This window comes from Uloborus diversus, chromosome 1, assembly GCF_026930045.1.
Source record: "Uloborus diversus isolate 005 chromosome 1, Udiv.v.3.1, whole genome shotgun sequence".
In the NCBI taxonomy this organism is placed as follows: domain Eukaryota; kingdom Metazoa; phylum Arthropoda; class Arachnida; order Araneae; family Uloboridae; genus Uloborus; species Uloborus diversus.
Window position 1 is genome coordinate 27,877,152 of NC_072731.1, and position 22,341 is coordinate 27,899,492.

The window sequence follows — 22,341 nt, forward strand, 5'->3', positions numbered from 1 at the left end:
TGAAGAACCTTCTGGATTCACACGTTCAAATGAAATTAGCTGATTTGAAATGTATGTTATTGCAAAAGAAGTACATAGCTAAAAGGTTTTTGTACAGCAAAATACTATCAAATGTAACAGTTAACACCGTAGCACAACTCTTGTAAGATCGCATTATTACCTGATGAAATGTTTTTATAACTGTGTTTTCTTTATTTTTTTAAAGGAAAAAATTTGTATATATGAAACTAATAGTTAGAACTGTACTTCATGCGCTCGGAAAATTTTCGGCTGGTCTTTTTTTTTTTTTTTGAGAAAGAAAAGTAAATACTATCGCAACTGATCAAACTTCAGTTATCTGAACGTTCTGATTAATTGAATCTTTTTACTTAGAGGGAAAGTACCATTTTCCTTACTTTCTAAAAAATTAAGGTAAGTCATAATCATCTAAGTCTAAATTAGACAGTTATTGTCATTATTGAAATCTGAGTAATTCAGTCATCAAAAGTTTTGGAAAAATTTGCTGAAATTTGATAAAAACCGATAAAAACCTTACACAGATTGGTAACATCGTAAAAATCCTTAAACTGTAAAAACTGACGAATTTTCGTTACAATTACAAAAAATCAAACAAAAATCCGCAGGTAAGAGTGAATTACATGCAGGGCTGGATTTGCCTATAAGATAAAAAAGCTATAACTTAGGGCCCTTGCTTTGAAGTGGGCCCCTAACTCCCAAACAATTGTGATTCATTCCTTAAAAAAAAGGAAAGTGCTTGAAAAACTAATTTCATTTTCAAGTATTTGAAAACCTTGAATATTTTTAAACGTGTGGCTACAAACCTTAAATTTTAAAATTTCTAAGAAATTGTAGGGGGAGGAATGCCAAAATGTGTCAAATTCAGCCATCAAGAGGTAGTACTCTCTTGATACCTATTCTCTAAATCTCATTTCTTTTAAAGTATTAACTTGCATCACAAAGCACTTTTAAAGCATAAAACTTTTTAAAAAAAATTTGTCTATTATTTCCAATTAACCCTTATAAGACATCAAAATGCAGAATTTTATATCCATTTTATATAATTTCCTCCGGGGGAGTAACCCCCGGGCCCCCTAAAATTAGAGATATTCTATATCCCACTAGAAAGGGAGCCCTGCATCACTCTCTTAATACCAGCTCTTTTAAGGTCAATTCAAAAAGGACAGCATGATTACACATAGTAATGAAAATGACACATAAAAAAGTAAAGAATGGCCTTATGCATCACAGAAAACAGACAGAAACGTGGGAGAGGGAGGGGGGGGGGCAATTAAAAATGTTGCTCCAAAAAAAAAGTCCTGCCCCCCCAGGAACTCAGTCCTAAATCCGCCTATGAACTACACTTAAAACGTTTTATTTTGATCCTAAATTAATTTTAATACTGGTTAAATAGTGGAAAATTATGTTTTGTATCATGAAAATTAACCGCTTTATTTGCTTCTGGTTCTATCATAAAAGCAATTTTTGTTACAAGATTTATTTCGATATATCTTTATTTAAACTTTTGTTTCGCGTTTTTACTGCCGCTATTTGTAGTTATAGTGAATTTTGGTAGTTGCTTGTTTTCATTTTTTCGGCAATCATTAGACATTATTTTTGTTCAAAAATGTATTACCGAGGAGATTCATAGAAATGCCTCATAAATCCATGTCTTATCGATGTCTGAAAATCCCCCGTTACATTAGAATGTTTTTTTTTTTTCATTCCATAATAGGATGAGAGAAAATATATAAAAAATGGCGATATAAGGGAATGTATTTCCTTTATTTGTAAGACTCAATTTAAAAGCTCATGAATGATCTTCACAACGAAATAGCTTTTGTGCGTCCGATACTTTTGAGCGCATGTGAGAACGGATGGGATGGAATCATAGGCGGCTCGTGGGGGCAACTGCCCCTCCTTTTCAAAAACAAAGGGGCACTGCCCCTCCGTTTTTCTAACTTCAAAATTATAGATCGACTGGAAAATGCTGGTGCTGATTGATTCACGTGTTTAAAGAAAGAAGAATTGACTTAATAAGGGTACTTTAAATGTTTGTCACGTTTTTTGATGAAGATTAAATTGGAGCTTTGAATCGAAAGAAGGAAGTATACTGTTGATATTTGTCTCGAGATTTCAGGTCGTGTCCCTAGGGTTTTTTTTTTTTTTTTTGAGACGATCATTTAACCAACAACAAAAATACCATAGCCCAATTTTATAAAATTTAAAATAAAATAATAAATAAATAAATAAGGGCGCTGCCCACATCCCCCCTCCCGTGACTTCTCTGACCCCCCCCCCCCCCAAATTTTTTGTGGACCAATCGCCCATGGATAAAATCGCCCCCCCCCCAAAACAGGCCTCTGGATCCGCCACTGCCTTGTCCAGTTGTAAACGCTGTCTTCTCTCGGTCCTCAGGGTGTATTTCAACCTGCCAGTAGCCGCTCTTCAAGTCCAGGGTCGAAAACCACTTGTGTCCGGAAAGAGTGTCCAAGGTGTCGTCTATCCGTGGAAGAGGGTAACTAACTTTCTTGGTGATTTCATTCAGCCGTCGGTAATCGACACAAAATCTGGTGGAGCCATCTTTCTTTCGGACTAAGACGATGGGGGAAGCCCAAGGACTGGATGAAGGTTCGATTACATCATTCTCCTTCATCTCTTTCAGGAGGGTCTCAACTTCTTCCTTCTTGGCGAATGGTAGTCGTCTTGGATGCTTTTTAATAGGGGGGTGTTCTCCAGTGTAAATCCTATGCTGCGTTAATTCGTACGTTCGGCCAACATCCTCCGATGCTGATGAAAACAGATGCTTGAAGTCATCCACCAATTGTTCCGCAGCAGTTCTTCGATCTTTCGATAATGGCGCACTCCCAACTAACTTCGATGTCAAGGACTCAGAAGACAGTCTTCCGGGAATTGATTCTTCTAATGATGCTGTTTACTGGAATACAGGTTGCTCACACTTCACCTTTCCGGACATTCCTTGGCCTTTCACTCACGTTGGCGACTCTCACAGGAATTACATCCTTAGAAAGGTCCACAAGCGTAGATGCTACCAGCACTCCTTTTAGGTTATTGCTTAGGTTAGGGTATTCAATGAGTCCAAATCGAAAACTATTGCTTTCTTCAATGGAGCCAGGTATTAATGATTCTGACCTTGAGGGAATCGATAAATCTGTTTGGGCTATTATTTGATGAGCGGATTTGTTGGATATAATTTGAGGTTAATGGCCTACAGCTAAGCTGAAAATTAGGCAACTCATTTCCAGCTAAAAATTTGAGGTAGTGGTCTGCCCGAAGAAAATAAAACATGAATCATTCTTTACACTGAAAAACATTTATTTAACATATATTGAGAAAATGATTACAACACAATGATTTGTTCCCCGAAGAAAAATTAAAAAAAAGAGATCTTATAATAAGTCCATGCATGGATCAAAAGTCCTGTCGATGTTCCATGGTGACACCTCACCGGTAGATGGACGGCATAGCAATTTCCACCAGAATTGCAGGCTGGTCAGTTCGTACCACGTGAGCAACAGTTCACCACATCAGGAGAAAAAACATATCAAAGATGGACACGATCCTCTTTCCCCGGAGAACAAACGACCCACATCAGGGAAAATTATAACTTTTCACTTTGATAGACGTCATCGCAGCACGCGCTTTCCAAACTGAAGACATCAGCATTCAAGAAAGATCAGACCTCACCTGAGAGGCCAGTAGCGAAAAATTTATGATGACATTAACAAACACATTCACAAAACACCAAGTACACAAGACGAGGAGACGAGTGAAAGAAAAGTAGCGGTGCCAAGCGATCGAGCTAAGGCCGGTCTGCGTATTTATAGCCAGATTCGGCCTTTCTCGTAACAATGTGACGTTACATTATTTGCATATTGCCAGAACAACACAACCCGAAGAAAACACAGCTTGCAGGTTGCACAATTCTTATTTAATTTGGCATTCAGCACTCAACACCTCAACATGATTTCCTCATGTGATCGACATGTGCTCTGTCGGAAGTTTACCGACGTCTGCCGAATGACGGCAACCAATCATAGCGTGCCACATGTTTTTCCGAACACTTCCGATTCAAACTCGGACATTTGAGTGTCGGTGGCAGGTGGATGGGATTTCCCGCGCAAGGTTTTTCTCCCGGAATGGCAAAAGGTAAGTCACAAAATGTTTTTTTTTTTAAACAATATTGGTGAAATCCTTCAAGAACCAAAAATAAAGGCATTTAGCCCAACAAGTTCCCCCCTCTTGAAGGAATTTCATCAAAAACCACATTATATACATTAAAAACATTTAACTACATTCATATTATATTTACAAAAAATACATTTGAAAACAGTTCAAAAATTTGATACGCCCCCCCCCCTCATTTAATCCCAATTAAATATAATTTTACAAAGTTTATTTAAATAATTCTTAGATAGGGGTTTAGTGAAAATGTCCGCGATGTTTACATTTGTCCTCACATATTTAATCAAAAAAATCTTTTGCTCAATTAAATTTATTAAAAAATGGTACCTTACATCAATGTGTTTTGTACGGGAATTCTCAATGGGAGACTTAGAAAAATCAATTGTTGCAGTGTTATCACAATAAGTGATTGTATCCTTAAGCTGGAGGTTTTCAATATTTAATTCACTTATTTCTGTAAATTTCTGTAATTATCCTCTTCAGCCAGACCATTTCTTTTGCAGTTTCACCAAGTGAAATATATTCTGCTTCCATTGTGGATAACGCAACACATTTATGTTTAAATGTCCTCCAATTAATTGGGACCCGATCAATACACAAAATTGATCCTCCCATTGAGACTCTATCCTCCGGATTAGCGGCGTAATCGGAGTCAGAAAATCCCCGTAGATCTACACTATTGATTGAGCTTAAATTTAGTTTGTATGATATTGTATACTTTAAATACCCTAGCAATCTTAATAGAAAATCCCAATGCTTCCTTCCGGGATTTACTTGAAATTGGGAAAAAATATTCACCGCATAAGAGATGTCAGGTCGGGTCTTTCCCGCTATGTATGCCATACAACCCAACAAATTTCTGTATGGGAGCTTTTCTGCTTCCCTTTTTTCTTCCTCAGTTTTCGGGCAGTCGTCTTTCGACAAAACTGTACCCTTTGAGATTGGGAGGGTTGAATTTGGCACATAGTAATCAGAGAATAACCCCAAGACCTTCGAAATGTAAGAGCTTTGGTGAATAAAAAGATTATTTTTTTCTTCCACAAATTCAATCCCCAGTAGCTTTCTGGTTTCCCCCATTTCTTTAATATCATACATACTTTTAATTTCATTAATTACCTTTTTAATTAAATTTTCATTTTTTGCTAGAATTATTATATCATCTACATAAATAAGAAGAAAAGTATTTTTGTCTCTATGGTATACACAATTACATCCTTTTAATTTTTGAAAACCAAAACCACGAAGAACACTGTCTATTTCTAAGAACCAGTTTCTTCCGGACTGGTGTAATCCATAGAGAGACTTCTTCAATTTACAGACAAAGTTAGGGTGGCTTTTACTGACAAAACCCTCTGGTTCTCTCATGTAGATTTGTTCCTCTAAATCAGCATACAGGTAAGCATTTTTTACATCAATTTGTGAGTGACACCATTTTAAAAGACATATAAAAATAGAAAAGAAAACTCTTACAAGTGAAAACTCAATTACTGGACTGAAAACTTCAGAATATGACTCAATTGACTGACGGTCCCTCCTTACAACTAATCTGGCCTTGTATCTTACAATTTCACCCTTGTCATTCACCTTGAGGTCGTAGACCCACCTGTTTCCCAAAATTGGTTTCCCCTCTGGTGGGGGTACAAGGTCCCACACTTCTCTATGGTTAATGACATCTAATTCAGACTCCATGGCCAGTTTCCAGTTGTCCACCTCGGGGTAGCCATACATTGCCTATACGAATTCGGTATAGAAATTTCTACTAAACTTGCTTCTTCACTTTCTCCCAAACTTTCACTGTCGTCACAGATTTCCCCTACTGTTGGATTTTTAGATGAAAAGTCAAAAAGTTTTGGTTTATACTCTATTTTATTTTCACTACAATATTTTAAAATCTGTTTTAGTGAATTTAACCTTACTTTATTTTTACCGGCAATTGTATAATAAATATCAGTCCTATCCCCGGTCTTTCTCTTTTTGGCTTCTCTAACCCATTTAATCTTTTCACAGGGAGTTTGCTCAACGCTCTCCTGGATTTCCTGTTCAAGTTGAACTTCACTTGTAGGCCTGATAAAGTTAAATTTTCTCTCATTCTTATTCTGGACTTTTAATTCCCCCCATTTTTCATTTTCATTGAACTTTACGTTAATAGTTTCTGTGACTGTTCTAGTTTCAGGATCCCAGATTCTGTACCCTTTGGTATGTAAGGCGTATCCGACCATAATCCCCTTGGTAGCCCTCATATCTAACTTTTTTAGTTTAGACTTAGGCTGACCTACATAGGCAGTACACCCAAAAATACGTAGGTGCCTCACTGAAGGTTTACGCCCAGAAAACAGCTCAAAAGGGGTCTTGTCCATATTTCCTATTACCGTCCGATTCCTTACATAATTAAAACAAAGAGCGGCTTCAGCCCAAAACTCATCCCCCAATCCAGAGTCATTGAGCATAGACCTCACACCATTCATTATGGTTAAATTATATCTTTCTACTACCCCGTTCATTTGCGGGGTGTAGGAGTTGGTCCGCTCTATCTTTATTCCCTGATTGGTGAGATAGTCCTCAAAATCTTTGTTAACAAATTCTGTTCCATTATCGGAACGGATAGCCAAAATTTTTGAGTTCAGGAATCTTTCAGTCCTTTTTTGAAAATTTACAAAAACATTAAATGCCTCATTTTTTGTTCTTAAAAAGAAAACATATGACTTTCTTGAGAAATCATCTATAATTATAAAAATATATTTCTTTCCCCCCAAGGACTCGGTCTGAAGGGGTCCCATCAGGTCCATGTAGAGCAATTGAAGTGCAGAATTTGTACGCCTTTCTGGCATAGATTTAAACGACAGGGTTCATACCCTTTAGGCAGAAAAAAATTCAAGCACTTTTCAAGTACTTTTCAAGGTAAAAAATTTTGTTTTCAAGGCAATATCATAAATTTGTACTAAAAATATTGTATGCAGATTTCATTTACTACAAACACATAGAAATAAGGCAATAATACAAAAAATTATAGGAAAGCAAAATTGCTTTTTCTTCAACGAGAGACGCTTTGATGAAAGATCTACTGCGTTGAAAGTTTTTCTGAAAATGTTTGAAAAGTTTGGTCATAAAGAGAAGCAGATACCAAGAGGTTTAATTTTGAGGTTTTTCAAAGGTTGCAGCAGTCAGAGGTTTGTATATTTTCTAGAATCAGCAAATTAATACTTAAAAAAAAAAACCTTTCATAAGTGCTTTTAACTTTTATGGGAAGAAACTAAAATACCCAAGTTCAATGGCATTGCCAGAGAGGAGTTTTTGAAGGCACTCCCCCCCCCCCCCCCCCCCGGGTTTCAACATTTATTTCCAATATCTATACAGTGGTTTATTACAATTTAAGGGCGGTTAGGACAAAAACACTACCCAGAAAGTTATTTCAGTTTTCACTATTAAGTTCTAAAAATATTAGGTTTGCAAATCATTTATAAGTATGTAAATCAATTATTCGTATGTATTTATTAGCTGTTCAGACAATAAGGCATTTCAACTGTCCTCGAGTAAATTTAAAAATTAGGAAGTAAGAAAAGTTTATGAAAGTCCACAGTCCAGTCTCTACACCTCAAAATATACAAAAGCAGCTTAAGCAGTGATAAATACTCTGAATGCAAACTTGAGCCTATTCAGCTTTCATTGATTAACTTGCAATAGACAATAAATGTGCTAGTTCAGATTTATAGAGCCATATTTCGAAATTGAAAAGATTCACAAGAAGTTGACATATATTATGACAAAAGTAGTTTTATTTTGGGAAAAAATGGGTTATTGTTGAAATTAGAATTTAAATTTAGAAAGGCAATAATATTCAGGTGATTTGTGAGTTCATAAAAAATTACCTGAAAGTTTCAAAGAGCAAAATGGGGCGAGTGGGTGGGGGGAAATAATTTTTAAAACTAAGACCCCTATTACTTGAATATACATATGTACAACAACAACTTTTGCTATGCATACAATTCATAAAATAGTTTATTAAGTCAAAATATTTTGCATAGAAATACCATGCCCAGTGCCTGTTGATAACCAGCAACAGGCACTGGGCCTAGCTAGGCTTGTACTGGTCAATTTATTAGATCCAAATGAAGATGAATGACCCTCCTTAAGCTATCTACCCCTTTGCTGATTAAAGCCTCTTTCGGTAAGCTCCAAGTACCCACAACCTTAATAAAGTAGTAATTTTGAACATTTGAGGAAAAGGGGAAAGTTGGAGATATAGGAAGGTAAAAGCATAAAAACGAACACTACTGGATTTCAAGTGAATAATCATAACACAACCACCCCTGTTATACACCTTAATTATTTTAGCAGACATAAAAAAATGATGTACTTATAAATAAAATTATATAAATCAACTTTATATTAAAAATACAAACTTTAAGTTAATTTGTTAGGTGCTCAAATGTTAAAATTTCAATTTTAAAAAAAAAAATCTGCTATGACCAAAAATTCGGTAAAGATAATCATTCAAAATTGCAAAAATAAATTAGCAAATAATTAAACAAGACCAAGGTAATTAATTCTTTAACCCTTTAGTTATTAAAATAAAAAATAAAATAAGCTAATCTGATGTAGCAGTGTCAAAATAACTACTAATTGCCAAAAATATAAAAATATTTACAAAATGCAAAAGGATTGAAATCTCAAACAAGGGAAGCAAATTTTCGCGAATTAAGTTTAATGTTGCCATGTTTCCCATAAAATAAACTTATATTTTACTGAAATTAAACATAAAATATGCTAATCTATGGTAGCAAATATGAAAATAACATCCGATTAGTGAATATATTTAAATATTTGCAAGATGCAAAAAGATTGAAATTTCAAACACGAGAAGCAATTTTTCGCAAAGTCTGAGTTCGTTCGACGTGGCATGTTTCCCATGAAATAAATTTATTTGTTTTTTATTAAAATTAAACAAAAAATATACTAATCTAAGGTAGCATATGCGAAATTAACATTTGATTAGCCAAAATATTTAAATATTTGCAGGATGCAAAAAGATTGAAATTTCAAACACAAGAGCAATTTTCCGCGAAACCCGAGTAAGGTCAATGTTGTCATGGTTTCCAAATTAATTTCTTTGTTAATTAATGAAATTAAACAAAAAATAAACTAATCTTAGGTACCATATGTCAAAATATCTTTCGGTTGTAAAAAACATCAAAATATTTACAAGATGCAAAAGGATTGAAATCCCAAACACGGAAGCAATTTTTCGCGATGTTGCATACTGAACACATGTTCAGAAAATTGCATTGGTGAAATACTTTTTTAAAACTTCTAAGCACAATTCGTTGATTTTTGGGAGAATTTAAGCACTAAGAAACTTTTTCAAGGTTTTAAAACTTTTTCAAGGTTTTCAAGCACTTGAAATGAACTTTTTTTTTCAAACACTTTTCAAGGTTTTTCAAGGGCGTACGAACCCTGAACGAGCACTTCCTCATTTTTCCCAATTGACAAGGGTCACAATTGGGTTTCTGCCCCTTCTTAATCTCTAGTCCCTGGACTGCACCAAGTTTACTCGTTTTGGTGATACTTTCCATATTTATATGGCAAAATCTCCTATGCCATTTTTCCATATCAACACTGACCATATTGGCCCCTTCAGACGGGTCCTTGGTCTTAAAAACTTTTGTATAATTAACATTTTCACAATCAAAATAAAAATTTGGTTTAACATGATAAAGTTTATTTATTAAATTTGCTGTAAATAATTTAACATTTTCTTGATTAAAAACACAGATCTTTCCGGGCAACCATTTGAGCTTATAGCCCTGTCTGTCTATACAAGAACCAGAAATTAGGTTGCGTCGCAGTGTTGGAGCATAGAAAACATTATTGAAGGTGATGGTAACTAATCTTCCATCTGATTCAATTTTAAAAATCACTTTCCCAATGCCCTCTACTTGGCTCTTCACGTTTCCTACAGCTACCTCCATTTGTGTGTTTTGTACAGGCTCTAGCTCGGCAAACAACGACTTATCTCGACAAAAATGAGATGTACTGCCGCTATCCAATAGCCATGTATCCTAACGTTTTGGGTAGGTAGTGTTTGCAGAAATTTCGTTTTCATTTACTGAACAAAACATTCCTGCCTGAGGGTCTTCTTTGGTTTTGAATTTAAAATTCTTATCCTGTTTTACTTTATTACGGCTCCAACACTTCGACGCAATATGCGCTTTCTTTTTACAAATGTAACAAACTTTATTTTTAGCAAGAAATTTACTCCTACCATCTGCCATTCCGGAGTTTCCGGGTTTTGAAAACATTGCCGAATTTTCTACATTAGGCTCTTCGGCCAAATACCTAATCCTACCTTCCTCAGCCAGTAGTTCGTCTTTTACTTTCGAGAAAGTAAATCTCTCTCCTTCCCATCTGTAGATGGCTTGAACAATACTGCTGAAATTTGGAGGTAAATGCCGTATCAATTGAAAAGTTCTGAGTTTTTCTTCCATAATCTATCCATTTTCGACTAATTGGTTAAAAATTCCCCCCAACCTTGCAGCGAATAATCCCACCGTTTCACCTTCTTGCATTTTGCAAGAGAAGTAGGATTCCCATAGTGCGGCTACTCTGGCCAAAGATGGGGGTTCAAAATTTGCCTTAAGGGCTTTCCAAGCTTCACTAGGATCTTCCAAATTATCAATTAACCTTTTTATGTCTTTTTCCAAGTTTAAATAGATGATGGCTAAAGCTTGGCCACATCTTTTTCTGTCAGCACTAGTTAACTCCCCTTCTGGTTTCTTTTGGGTAATCTCCCATAAATCCCTTTCTATGAGCACCATTTTTATATCTTTGGACCAGGTAGCCCAATTATGGGAGCCCAACTTCTCAACATTTCTATAATCTTTCTCCATAATAAAAAATGATTCATTTTTCTCCGGGCAGGTAAACCACACGACTCTGCTACCACTTGTTGGATATAATTTGAGGTTAATGGCCTACAGCTAAGCTGAAAATTAGGCAACTCATTTCCAACTAAAAATTTGAGGTAGTGGTCTGCCCGAAGAAAATAAAACATGAATCATTCTTTACACTGAAAAACATTTATTTAACATATATTGAGAAAATGATTACAACACAATGATTTGTTCCCCGAAGAAAAATTTAAAAAAAGAGATCTTACAATAAGTCCATGCATGGATCAAAAGTCCTGTCGATGTTCCATGGTGACACCTCACCGGTAGATGGACGGCATAGCAATTTCCACCAGAATTGCAGGCTGGTCAGTTCGTACCACGTGAGCAACAGTTCACCACATCAGGAGAAAAAACATATCGAAGATGGACACGATCCTCTTTCCCCGGAGAACAAACGACCCACATCAGGGAAAATTATAACTTTTCACTTTGATAGATGTCATCGCAGCACGCGCTTTCCAAACTGAAGACATCAGCAGTGCATTATTCAAGAAATATCAGACCTCACCTGAGAGGCCAGTAGCGAAAAATTTATGATGACATTAACAAACACATTCACAAAACACCAACAACACAAGACGAGTGAAAGAAAAGTAGCGGTGCCAAGCGATCGAGCTACGGCCGGTCTGCGTATTTATAGCCAGATTCGGCCTTTCTCGTAACAATGTGACGTTACATTATTTGCATATTGCCAGAACAACACAACCCGAAGAAAACACAGCTTGCAGGTTGCACAATTCTTATTTAATTTGGCATTCAGCACTCAACACCTCAACATGATTTCCTCATGTGATCGACATGTGCTCTGTCGGAAGTTTACCGACGTCTGCCGAATGACGGCAACCAATCATAGCGTGCCACATGTTTTTCCGAACACTTCCGATTCAAACTCGGACATTTGAGTGTCGGTGGCAGGTGGATGGGATTTCCCGCGCAAGGTTTTTCTCCCGGAATGGCAAAAGGTAAGTCACAAAATGTTTTTTTTTTAAACAATATTGGTGAAATCCTTCAAGAACCAAAAATAAAGGCATTTAGCCCAACAGGATTTTACATCATTTTCAGCGTTGAAGATGGCTATGTCTTCTCTCATCGAGTGCAGTTCATTAGTCTTGAAGTCGAGGTTGAAGTCATACTTCTTTAAAAAGTCAAATCCGAGAATGAAGGGGTCTGTGATAGCAGCAACGAATGCCGTATAATGGTAAGTGGCATTTCCAAACACAATTTCTAAGTTCACTTTACCTCCAATCTCAATCTTGTCACCCATCACAGTTTGGAGGGTAACGCAGGGCGGCGTCCATAGAATGTTCAGTCCAAATTGACGAGCCACATCTGTTCTAATGATTGTAACATTGGCTCCAGTGTCAATAATCACTTTGCAGGGAAACCCGTTTACATATGCGTAAACAAACAGTCCATTACTGCCGCCACTCGCCGATGAAATCTGGAAAACTTTAAGATGGGGCTCATTCCAATTTGGCGACCTCCGCCCCGCGAGATTGCCATGGCTTAGTTTTCCTGGACCTGCGAGGGAGAGGTGCTCTTCCCTCTGGTTTCTTGGCGAGCTTCACAGTTTCTTCGTAAGTGACCCTCGCCGCCACATTTCCAGCACTTAAGTGATTGTCCATTTTGGTCCTTGGGAGCCGAAATCCTTTTGAGGGTTCCTGCAATTTCTTTTATTTGCTTTTCCAGTTCAGCAAAGCGTGACGAAACCGGATCAGGCTCATCAGTTTTCACGCCGCGGATTGAATGGCGATCCTTGCGGGTTGCTTGCTGGGCGGCCTCCAACTTCATCGCATACACAACAGCAGAATTCAGGTCTTTGACATCCGCCATCCGTAGAGCTTTCTGGATTTCCGGATCTCGAACCCCGTCGATGTAGTAGTTGAGTGCCAGGTTGTCTCGAACATCCGCAGGACAGTCGCAAAAAGCAAGATGAGACAATCTCTCGACATCCGCCGCTAGCTCTTGCAGGGTTTCCCCGGTTTTCTGGAAACGGGACTTCAACTGGAGTCGGCTGAAATCTTTCTGGCACTTCTCACCGAAGCGAAGCTCCAATGCAGATGTGAGGGCGGCGAAATCCAGGCGCTGGCTGTCCGGAAGGGTCTGGAGAATGTCTGCTGCGTCACCTCTCAGGGATGCTGCAAGATAACAGGCCTTGGTAGCAGAGTTCCATCTGTTCGCTTCCGCCACTATCATGAATTGAGTTTTGTAAACCTGCCGCGAAGTTTTCCCATCAAATGTGGCAAGTTTAATGGACGGTCGAGCAACCGATGTGGGAGCGCCAAACTGTACAGAGCTGCTTTCCGCGGTCGCCAATCTCCTTTCCACGTCCTTAAAGATCTCTTCTTTAAGTAGATGAAATCTTCTATCTTCTTCTTCAAATTTATTTTCTACAGCATTGAATCGGCTTTCAACGGTATCAAATTTTTCTTCAATAGCATCAACTCGATGCTCTATGTCATTAAATTTATTTTCCATCACAGTCTTTGCTGAAATAAGGTTGTTTTTAATTTCTTCTTGGTTAGACGTTAAGTACTTTTTCAGCACCGTTAAATCGCTTTTTAACTGGTCTTGATTTGCCAACATACTTGCAGTCTGATCACTTTTTAATTGTTATTGATTAGCCGCCATATCATTTTTTAATTGTTCTTGATTAGCCGCCATATCATTTTTTAATTGTCCTTGATTAGCTGCCATATCATTTTTTAATTGTTCTTGATTAGCCCCCATATCATTTTTTAATTGTTCTTGATTTGCAGTAAAACTTGCAGTCAAATCACTTTTTAATTGGTCTTGATTAGCCGCCAATTCATTTTTAACAGAGTTGATTGCATCAAGAAGTTGTTTTAATTGTTCATCCATTGCGCGAGTAATCACCATAAAACTAAAGTCCAAATTCAAAAAGTTTTTATGAAAAAATGTCCAAAGTCACACTTACTCCAAAAAAAGTCCTAAAGTAGCCCCACGTTGGGTGCCAATTGTAACGGATTCGGTGAGACTTCCAACTTTCTTGAAAGGATGACACAGTTCTTGATAAAAACACAGGAAATTTATTTACACTATGTACAGGAAATATCGTCAACAACTGCTAAATTATTCATCAGCAATTAAGCAATTATCACACAACACCATAAACTCAACGTTTACACAAGTATTTACTTCCAAATACGAAAACAACACAGCGAAATGCCTTGCAATAAACAGAGCTAATACACTCTCAGAACAAATTCTCAATCGAAACTAAACTTTTTATCCATCGCTAACAGCTTATATACACACCGAAAAGAAATCTCTCAAAGATTCCAGAAAATGCTACAACGTTCTACAACTACACTTTCATTGATAAAATCAGTGAATGAAATAAGAAAAAAAAAAAAAGAATAGGGGGTTGTATACTTAAGATATATGTTAAGGGGTTGTATATTCATTATGGGAAACTATTTACAGGTTACGTTACTACAATAATTACTATTTACAGAATTTGTAACAATATTATTCATGAAGTTATTTATGTGTTAAAAATCATTTTTCTGTCAAAATTATCACAAAACACTGCTAATAAGAGTCTCCCAAGTTCAAATTCCACTGTTGTTGATACAGATCTCTGATTAGCACTGTTTGCAGTGCTAATCAGAGTACAGTACTCAGTACAGCAGTTTTTATAATGCAATAATTTTAAATGTGACTGATTGAATTAGTACAATTAATATTATATATTTCTAACTTGGTCATTTAAGTCATAACACGCATGAGATATACATCATCCTAACTTAAAGTTTAAGTACTTTTGACACATCATGTCAAAAACTATAGTTCATGCAAACCTGGCCTGGCGGCAATGTAATATTGTGATCAGGATTTGTGTAGCCTTTACAATGATACCAGGTTAGGTTTGAACCAACTACAGTAACAGACCTCAAAAACTAAATCTGATTAAAATTAGCTTGAACTACTAACATAAGTACATGAAGTACACCACCAACTCAGTCATTTCCAGCCGAGGACTGCAATTTCGTGCTTATTAGCACTCATCAGCCCGGCATAGGAAAGTGACTGAGCTGGAGATGGAAAACCTCTTATGGAAGCCAAGAGGGCCAAACAAACTGGTAGCTAATGTAGAATTAGCACAGACCAGCCGAGTGACCGAAGCCGAGCAGTCCTCGGCTGGAAATGACTGAGTTGGTGGTGTATTTCATGTATTTCTGCTTTAGCCCTGGCTAATGGGCGGTAATTTACTGAATATACCATGCCTTGCCATCAATTTTCGAGTTGAACCGAACCATTGCTTTGGTCACTCGGCTGGTCTGTGCTAATTCTACATTAGCTACCAGTTTGTTTGGCCCTCTTGGCTTCCATAAGAGGTTTTCCATCTCCAGCTCAGTCACTTTCTTATGCCGGGCTGATGAGTGCTAATAAGCACGAAACTGCAGTCCTCGGCTGGAAATGACTGAGTTGGTGGTGTATTTCATGTATTTCTGCTTTAGCCCTGGCTAATGGGCGGTAATTTACTGAATATACTAACATAAGTCTTTACAACAAACAATAAGCTCTAATATCATAACAGCATGTTTTATAGAAAATTTGAAATGAATCTAGATTTTAAAAAGACAAAAGCAAAGTCATACCTCCAAAATGCACTGAGTTGTTTCCTGGAGATCATTCAAGTACTTAGGCTGAGTTGAAAAAATATTTTTGATCATTTTGCTTAGTATAGCTTGATTACGAAATCCATAAACTGCACACAAATCAAGAATTTTTGGCACATCAAATATGAAGTTGTCATAAATAAGCTCAGCAAATGTTTGAGGGGTAATGTGGTGGTCCTAAAGCAAAATTTCAGTTAAAATTATGAACAAAATGGATGTTTTCAGTCAATTTGCAAGCTGAAATTTAGTAAAGTCAATTAGGATTTTTTTTTTTTAAACTTTTTTTTTTGAGCAACTAAACTTTTCTTCCTAAGTGTTTCTAAGAATTCCACACACTATAGGAAAATATAAAATACAATTTACACATAGTAGCCAGCTTTAGAGATGAATAGCATGGAAAAATTATATTTTTTTCTTAATATAATGCAAGTTTTACAAGTTAATTTTATTTTTTACCCAATGCAATGTTACTACAGGGTTCATACACTTGTGGTCAAAACAAATTCCCTGACTTTTCCAGGTTTTGCAGGTTGTTTTTAATAAAATTCCAGGTTCATTTAAAATTAAGCTCAAAATACAATATCTTAAAAATGTAATAAAAATTGTTAAAAGTAATGAAATAAAAAACTTCATAACTTGTTAAATATGTAAACTGTAAGAAAAAAGACAAAATGAGGAAATAAACATAAATTTTTCATCTTAATATTAAGAATTATTTAATCTAAAATACATTTTTAAAACTACACAGAATGAGAGAAAATGAAACAAACAAAATGGTGAATAATAAATGATCATTACTGACCTCATTAATAAACATACAAGATTTCCTCTGACCAGGGGTGATTGTGACTCCATGAAAAAATACCTGAACTTTTTTTCCAAGAAGAAAAAGTGTTTTGATGGGCATATATATACACATTACGTATACATTATTATTTGCTGGGGCTAAAACTCGAAGTTTTAAATGAACTTAATACGTCCATGTGCGTGGAGGGAATTAAATTCTTTTAATTTTTCTCATTTCTTAAAATTTTTCAAAGAATGTTTAATTTTCATCCACTGTATCTGAATCCCTAAAAATTAATTACATTCATTTACTAAAAGTGCATAAAGATTTCAGAATTAAATAAGTTTGGGGGCAAAAGGGGCAGCATGTATTATGATCACTGTGCAATAGGGCTGGGCGATATCCGAATTTTATTACCACGATATATCGCTCTCCAAATATCGAAATTTTCGATATATATAGGTCGTTAAATTCATTTTATGGGGGGGGGGGGGGAATTGCAAATTCTATTACATAAGCATCTGCAACAGAGAAAAGCCATAGGCCATCTTGGTGAATAAATATTTTAGCAATTTATTCTAATAATATAGCTACAACAAGGATTTTTGTGTGCATGTCGGGGGGGAGGGGGGGGGTTTCATGAGGCATATTATACCACAGAAACTTTTGGAGAAATGAATTTAGAAGAATTTAAGTCTTTTTATTAGTGGGTGGCAATTTTTGAGGAAAAAGAGGGCTTGGTAGAATTGTGGGGTGCCATCGCAGTCGGGGGAAATGGGCACTCCTAGTTACATCATCTGCATATTAAGATATGCAACAGAGAAACGCTATTGGACATCTTGAAAAGAAAATATTAAGGGGGAAAATATCAAGTAACCCTCCTTCCTCTTCTTATCTAGCCTTTATTCCATCTCCCAAACCAGCTGTTCTTCAACAATTACCATAGAGATTGCAAAATATGACGGTAGCTTAAGCTTTATACCAAACCAAACGTCTTCAATTTGGACTTTCGGCTTTTCATTAAACATCAACCTAAATTTTACAAAAGTGGGTTTTTCTGAAAATATAGGAGTTCCGGTATTTTCGAAGAGGAAGATACCAGAAATCAAGATGAAAAAAACGGAAATCCAGTAAAATATCGGAACACAATCACCCCTGTCTGACTCAAAAGCTATTACCTATAGTTTATACTTTGCATACATGGAGTTAATTTAAGTTTATAAATTTTCTTTCAAATTAATTTGTTATGCAATAAAAATAGTAATGAATAACTGCGAAATTCAGTTTTCAAAGCAGTTTTGAATATTTTTTTTTAATGGCTAGAAATATACATTACAAGTAATTTTATCAATTTTATAATCCTTCATTACAATTTATGAAGGGTCTTTTTTCTTAAGAGTAAAAGTGAAACTAAGCTGATCAGCACTCGATGATTAATAATAAACTACTATTTAAGTACTTTTGATGATACTACTTCATCTTTTCTTCAGTACTTTTTCTTCAGTACTTAATTTTTCATAAACTAAACAAACATTCTCTGTTCATAAATGAGCTGGTATTTGTTTGAAATAACAACTTAATTCATTTAGGCTTTTAAAAGCCAGTTTTCGATTGATTCATCTCAAACTTCTGAAGAAAAACGAGAAAAATTGATATTTAAACTTAACAGGAAAAAATTTCGTCTGAAACACTTTCGATTCTAATTTGGCGCGATTTGTTGGTGGGTGAAAGCTTCTCATAACAAACAAAATGTTGTGGCAACCCATCTAAAACTTTAGGCAGTAGAAAGAAATGCATTCCCCTTACTGACTCCATGTAAGAAAATCTTCGCTCTTTTGGTGCATTTTTTGTTGTGAAAAAAAACGTTAATTTTTCGATTGCAGTTTTTATGCGCCAGCGTCGGTTTAGATAAAATTTACAATTTTTTTCGTGAAATCACAATAAAAACGAAAACTAGATCTCATAGTACTTAATTCCTTGAGAAAAAATGGAAAAAAAATTTTTGGAGGACAAAATTTGAAAACTCCCCGACTTTTCCCTGATATTTTTGACAGTGTCATTTTCCCTGACAATTCCCGGTTTTCCCGGAGCGTACGAACCCTGTACTAATTAACATAATTTCCTTATTAGGTACATGAATTTACAGGGCAGACTAACTAAGGTTTTTTAATACTACATGAAGAAAAAAATACAAAGTTCATGGTCTTAATTTTTACTTTTTTCTTCAGTCTTTTAGGCGTCACAATTTCAGCTCAAAATCGTATTTCAGCTAAAACTTCATCTTACTACTTAATTTGCTTTTTGACTTATGAGTAATAAGATAAAGTATGCATTACTGATGCAATGCGCAGCGTATCTAAATCTTACACTTAGGTCATGGAAATAAGTGTATGAGTTACCGTTTACCACGGGTGCAGAATATGTCCGATCCGGCGATCTAGGATCGGGGGAAATTTGCCCCATCTGTGGAAAATTTTGCAGATTCAATTTAAAAAAAAAAAGAAAAATCCATTTTTTTTTTCTGCAAGTGTATTTTGAATGCATTTCCTTTTGCATCACCACTCTTTATATTTTCATCAACTATTTGTTGGATAATAATTTACATTTAAAATAAATGTAGGTATGATATTTTAATTCAAACTTACATGCATTTCCTTAATTTGCATTTTAGATACCGAGTTCTAAAGCTACTAGTTCATTCTATTAATTTTAAAGATGCAATTGCTTTTTTCCCCCCCAAAACTGTCTCTACCTATAGTAATAGGAATGAATTTTTATCTGAAACATTTAGCATATTGTAAAATTTTGGGGAAATTTTCATACAGTTTGGGGGAAATGTTGGTGTTAAAAACATTTTCTGCACCCCTGCCGTTTACAAGGTTCAATCATTAGTCAGGCAGAAAATGTTATTGATCTGGGTATTTTAAAAAATCAAAACTTCAAGTTTAGTCAACAGTGTAGCATTGCAAGTAACAAAGCCAACAGAATGCTAGAGTTTATCAATAGATCTATTTCTTATAAATCCAAGAAGGTTCTTCTGCCTTTATATAGGAGTTTAGTAAGACCCCATCTGGAGTATGCTGTGCAGTTTTGGTCGCCTTATCTGGGGAAAAATATTTCTGTATTGGAAAGGGTTCAAAGAAGGGTAACTAGACTAGTAAGTGGACTTTCAGATTTAGATTATGATACCAGACTAAATAGGCTTAATATGTGTAGTCTGGAGCAAAGGAGGATCAGAGAGGACATGATTCAGTTGTTTAAATTTATCAAAATGAATGATGTTAATGGATTAAATTTTTGCACAGAAAGACAGGATGAGGGGTCATTGTTTTAAGCTATTCAAATCTCAGGCTAACCTGGAAATAAGGAAAAACTACTACTTTAGTAGGGTTCTGGGTACTTGGAACAGATTACTGGAAGAGGTGGTAATGAGCAAGGGGGTGGACAGCTTAAGGAGGGTCACTGATCTTCATTGGGGACTAATAAATTGATTAGGCCAGGACACCTGGGCCAAGAGCCTGTTGCTGGCTATCACATTTGTATTTGTATTTGTATTAACTGTGGAGAATTTTTTAATGTAAAGAGAAAAAAATAACTAAAGCGATTCATGAGCACTTAGAGTGTAAGCGCAAAATAGTTCTAACAACGGTGCACTTTTTGGCATACATATTTTATCCCCAATACAGTTAGAGCAAGAAAAAAAAAAGATGCATCAAACTTTGAAAACAGAAAAAAATCCGTGTAACTCTATGCAGATATATAGCTAAAATTTAACACCAATTTTTCACCTTTTGTCTGTCATTTTTTTTTCAATCCTGATATAATTAAGGAAGACTCAATAACCATTAATTTTAAAGACAAAGTCTTAATCAAAATGTGTTAAAAGAATACTTTGATTATTTTGATTTGTACAGCCAAAAATAAGAAATTAATTAAGATTGGAAAAGACTATTAGAACATGTCTTTTTATTCAAAGGTTTTAATTAAAATGATTTTCAGTAAATAAAGAAATTGTTTTCCTATGAAAATTAAACCAGAAAAAATTAATGTCTACTATGAAAAATTTAATGATTTTCTTAAAGCCTACTACTCCTATGTCTATTGGTGTTTTCAATGATACATCAATCAGATCATTATACAATCTAAAACTTTTATTTAAAGCTTTAAGCAATGTATGTGCTGACCTTTTGGTTTTTAAAGTATGCAATGCGTATAAGGCTTATAATTTATTCGTAGACATCACAAAATAATTTCTATGTACACAAATTGTGCTTAAGAATACACGATTTTAGTTTTACCTTTATCAATTAATTTATTTATCTTAGAAAACTATACTTATGAGGAAATAAATTTACAAAATTTTATTCTTGATTATTTATGATTAATCATGTTTAATCCTAATAATAAAATTACTTCTTTGATTAACTATGCAAAGTTCTATCTACGTGTAGCAATTTTTAATAGTTACAGCTTTTAAAACAATATTTCCACTACAGAAAGCTCTCCTTATGAAGAAATGAAATAACAAGTTCTCATCCTTAGTTATTTAAATAATCATCAAGAAATTAGGGACAAATATGAACGTTAAACATTCACTAACGATTAATTCATAAAATCTATCTTCATGACTTTGAGAAAATCAAATTGCTTTTCTTACAAATAGTATTCAAACCAAAATAATCTGGCTTTTTTATTTGCAAAGAATTTACATAAATAATCATGATTGCTTGACAGTATATATCTTAATATCATAATTTTTACATTTTTATCATCATTTTAAATACTTAAACTTGGAGAGAAGAAAAATAAAAACTTACTTTAGATTCTTTATAAGTTGACATTCGAAGAAAATTTAAGAAAACTAACTTGTGTATCTTTTTCAACAAAGATAAAAGTTCACTTTTGGAACACAAGCTGTTAGTATCATAATCTCTGGAAGAAAAAAAAGCGTAAAGAAAAATTTATTCAAAAAGAACTTTATAATATTATTTTCAATTTTATTAAAGAGCATGGGCGACCATGTGCAACGTTTTAAGGGGGGGGGGGGCTCAGATATTTTCTCCATGGTTCAGCAGGATATTTTCCCCATGGAAACCAATTTCAGTACAGATTCAGGTGGTAAAACTGTTTGGAGGGTCAAAAATACAAATTTTACTGATTAAAACTTTAAAAATACTGACTAAATATTGACCATATACTGACTAAAATTTAAAAAATTAACAAACTTTGGTGTAACAAAAAAGAGTATCATACTAGATGAATCAGATACTAGCTTTGTTTGTAATATGCAGCAACATAATATACAGCTAATTTGGTACAAATTTTCACTGAAAGTTTAGTTCAATTCATATATTTTTTGAATAATGAATAAAACTTTTCTGAAACTAGGAAAATAAATTCAAAGATCTTGCAACTGTTTAAAATATCATTAAGTGATCGAAAGCAGTTTTTCATTCATTTTTTTCCTTTGAAAACTTAGTGGAAAACAACTTTAAGAAAAATTCAGAAATTAGGAAATACAAAATGGAAAAAATATACAAATTATTCCTGTTAATTTTGAGTTAAAAACATCTTTCAGTAAAACTCAGAACACATTTAGAAGATTGTTTTAATAATTACTAATAAGCAAATATTTTTGCACGTACAAAAACTACACCGTCGCAAAAGTATAGATACAAGCATAAAATACAATTCACAGTAAAAATACGAATGGAGGGATTTATATCATGTGTCTATATAATGATAACCAGTATGTGAA

General features: G+C 34.9%; 1 protein-coding gene across 1 annotated transcript in view; it reads right to left on the bottom strand.

Annotated features, from left to right (window-relative positions):
• Nucleotides 1-22,341, bottom strand: part of LOC129228557 (activating signal cointegrator 1 complex subunit 2-like) — a 133,024-nt gene that overhangs the window by 92,491 nt on the left and 18,192 nt on the right. The window contains exons 5-6 of the mRNA XM_054863243.1: nucleotides 21,401-21,515; nucleotides 15,776-15,973 (exon numbers count right to left, since the gene is read on the bottom strand). Of these exons, the coding sequence (XP_054719218.1) occupies nucleotides 15,776-15,973; nucleotides 21,401-21,515 (313 nt within the window). The remainder of the gene's footprint in view (nucleotides 1-15,775; nucleotides 15,974-21,400; nucleotides 21,516-22,341) is intronic.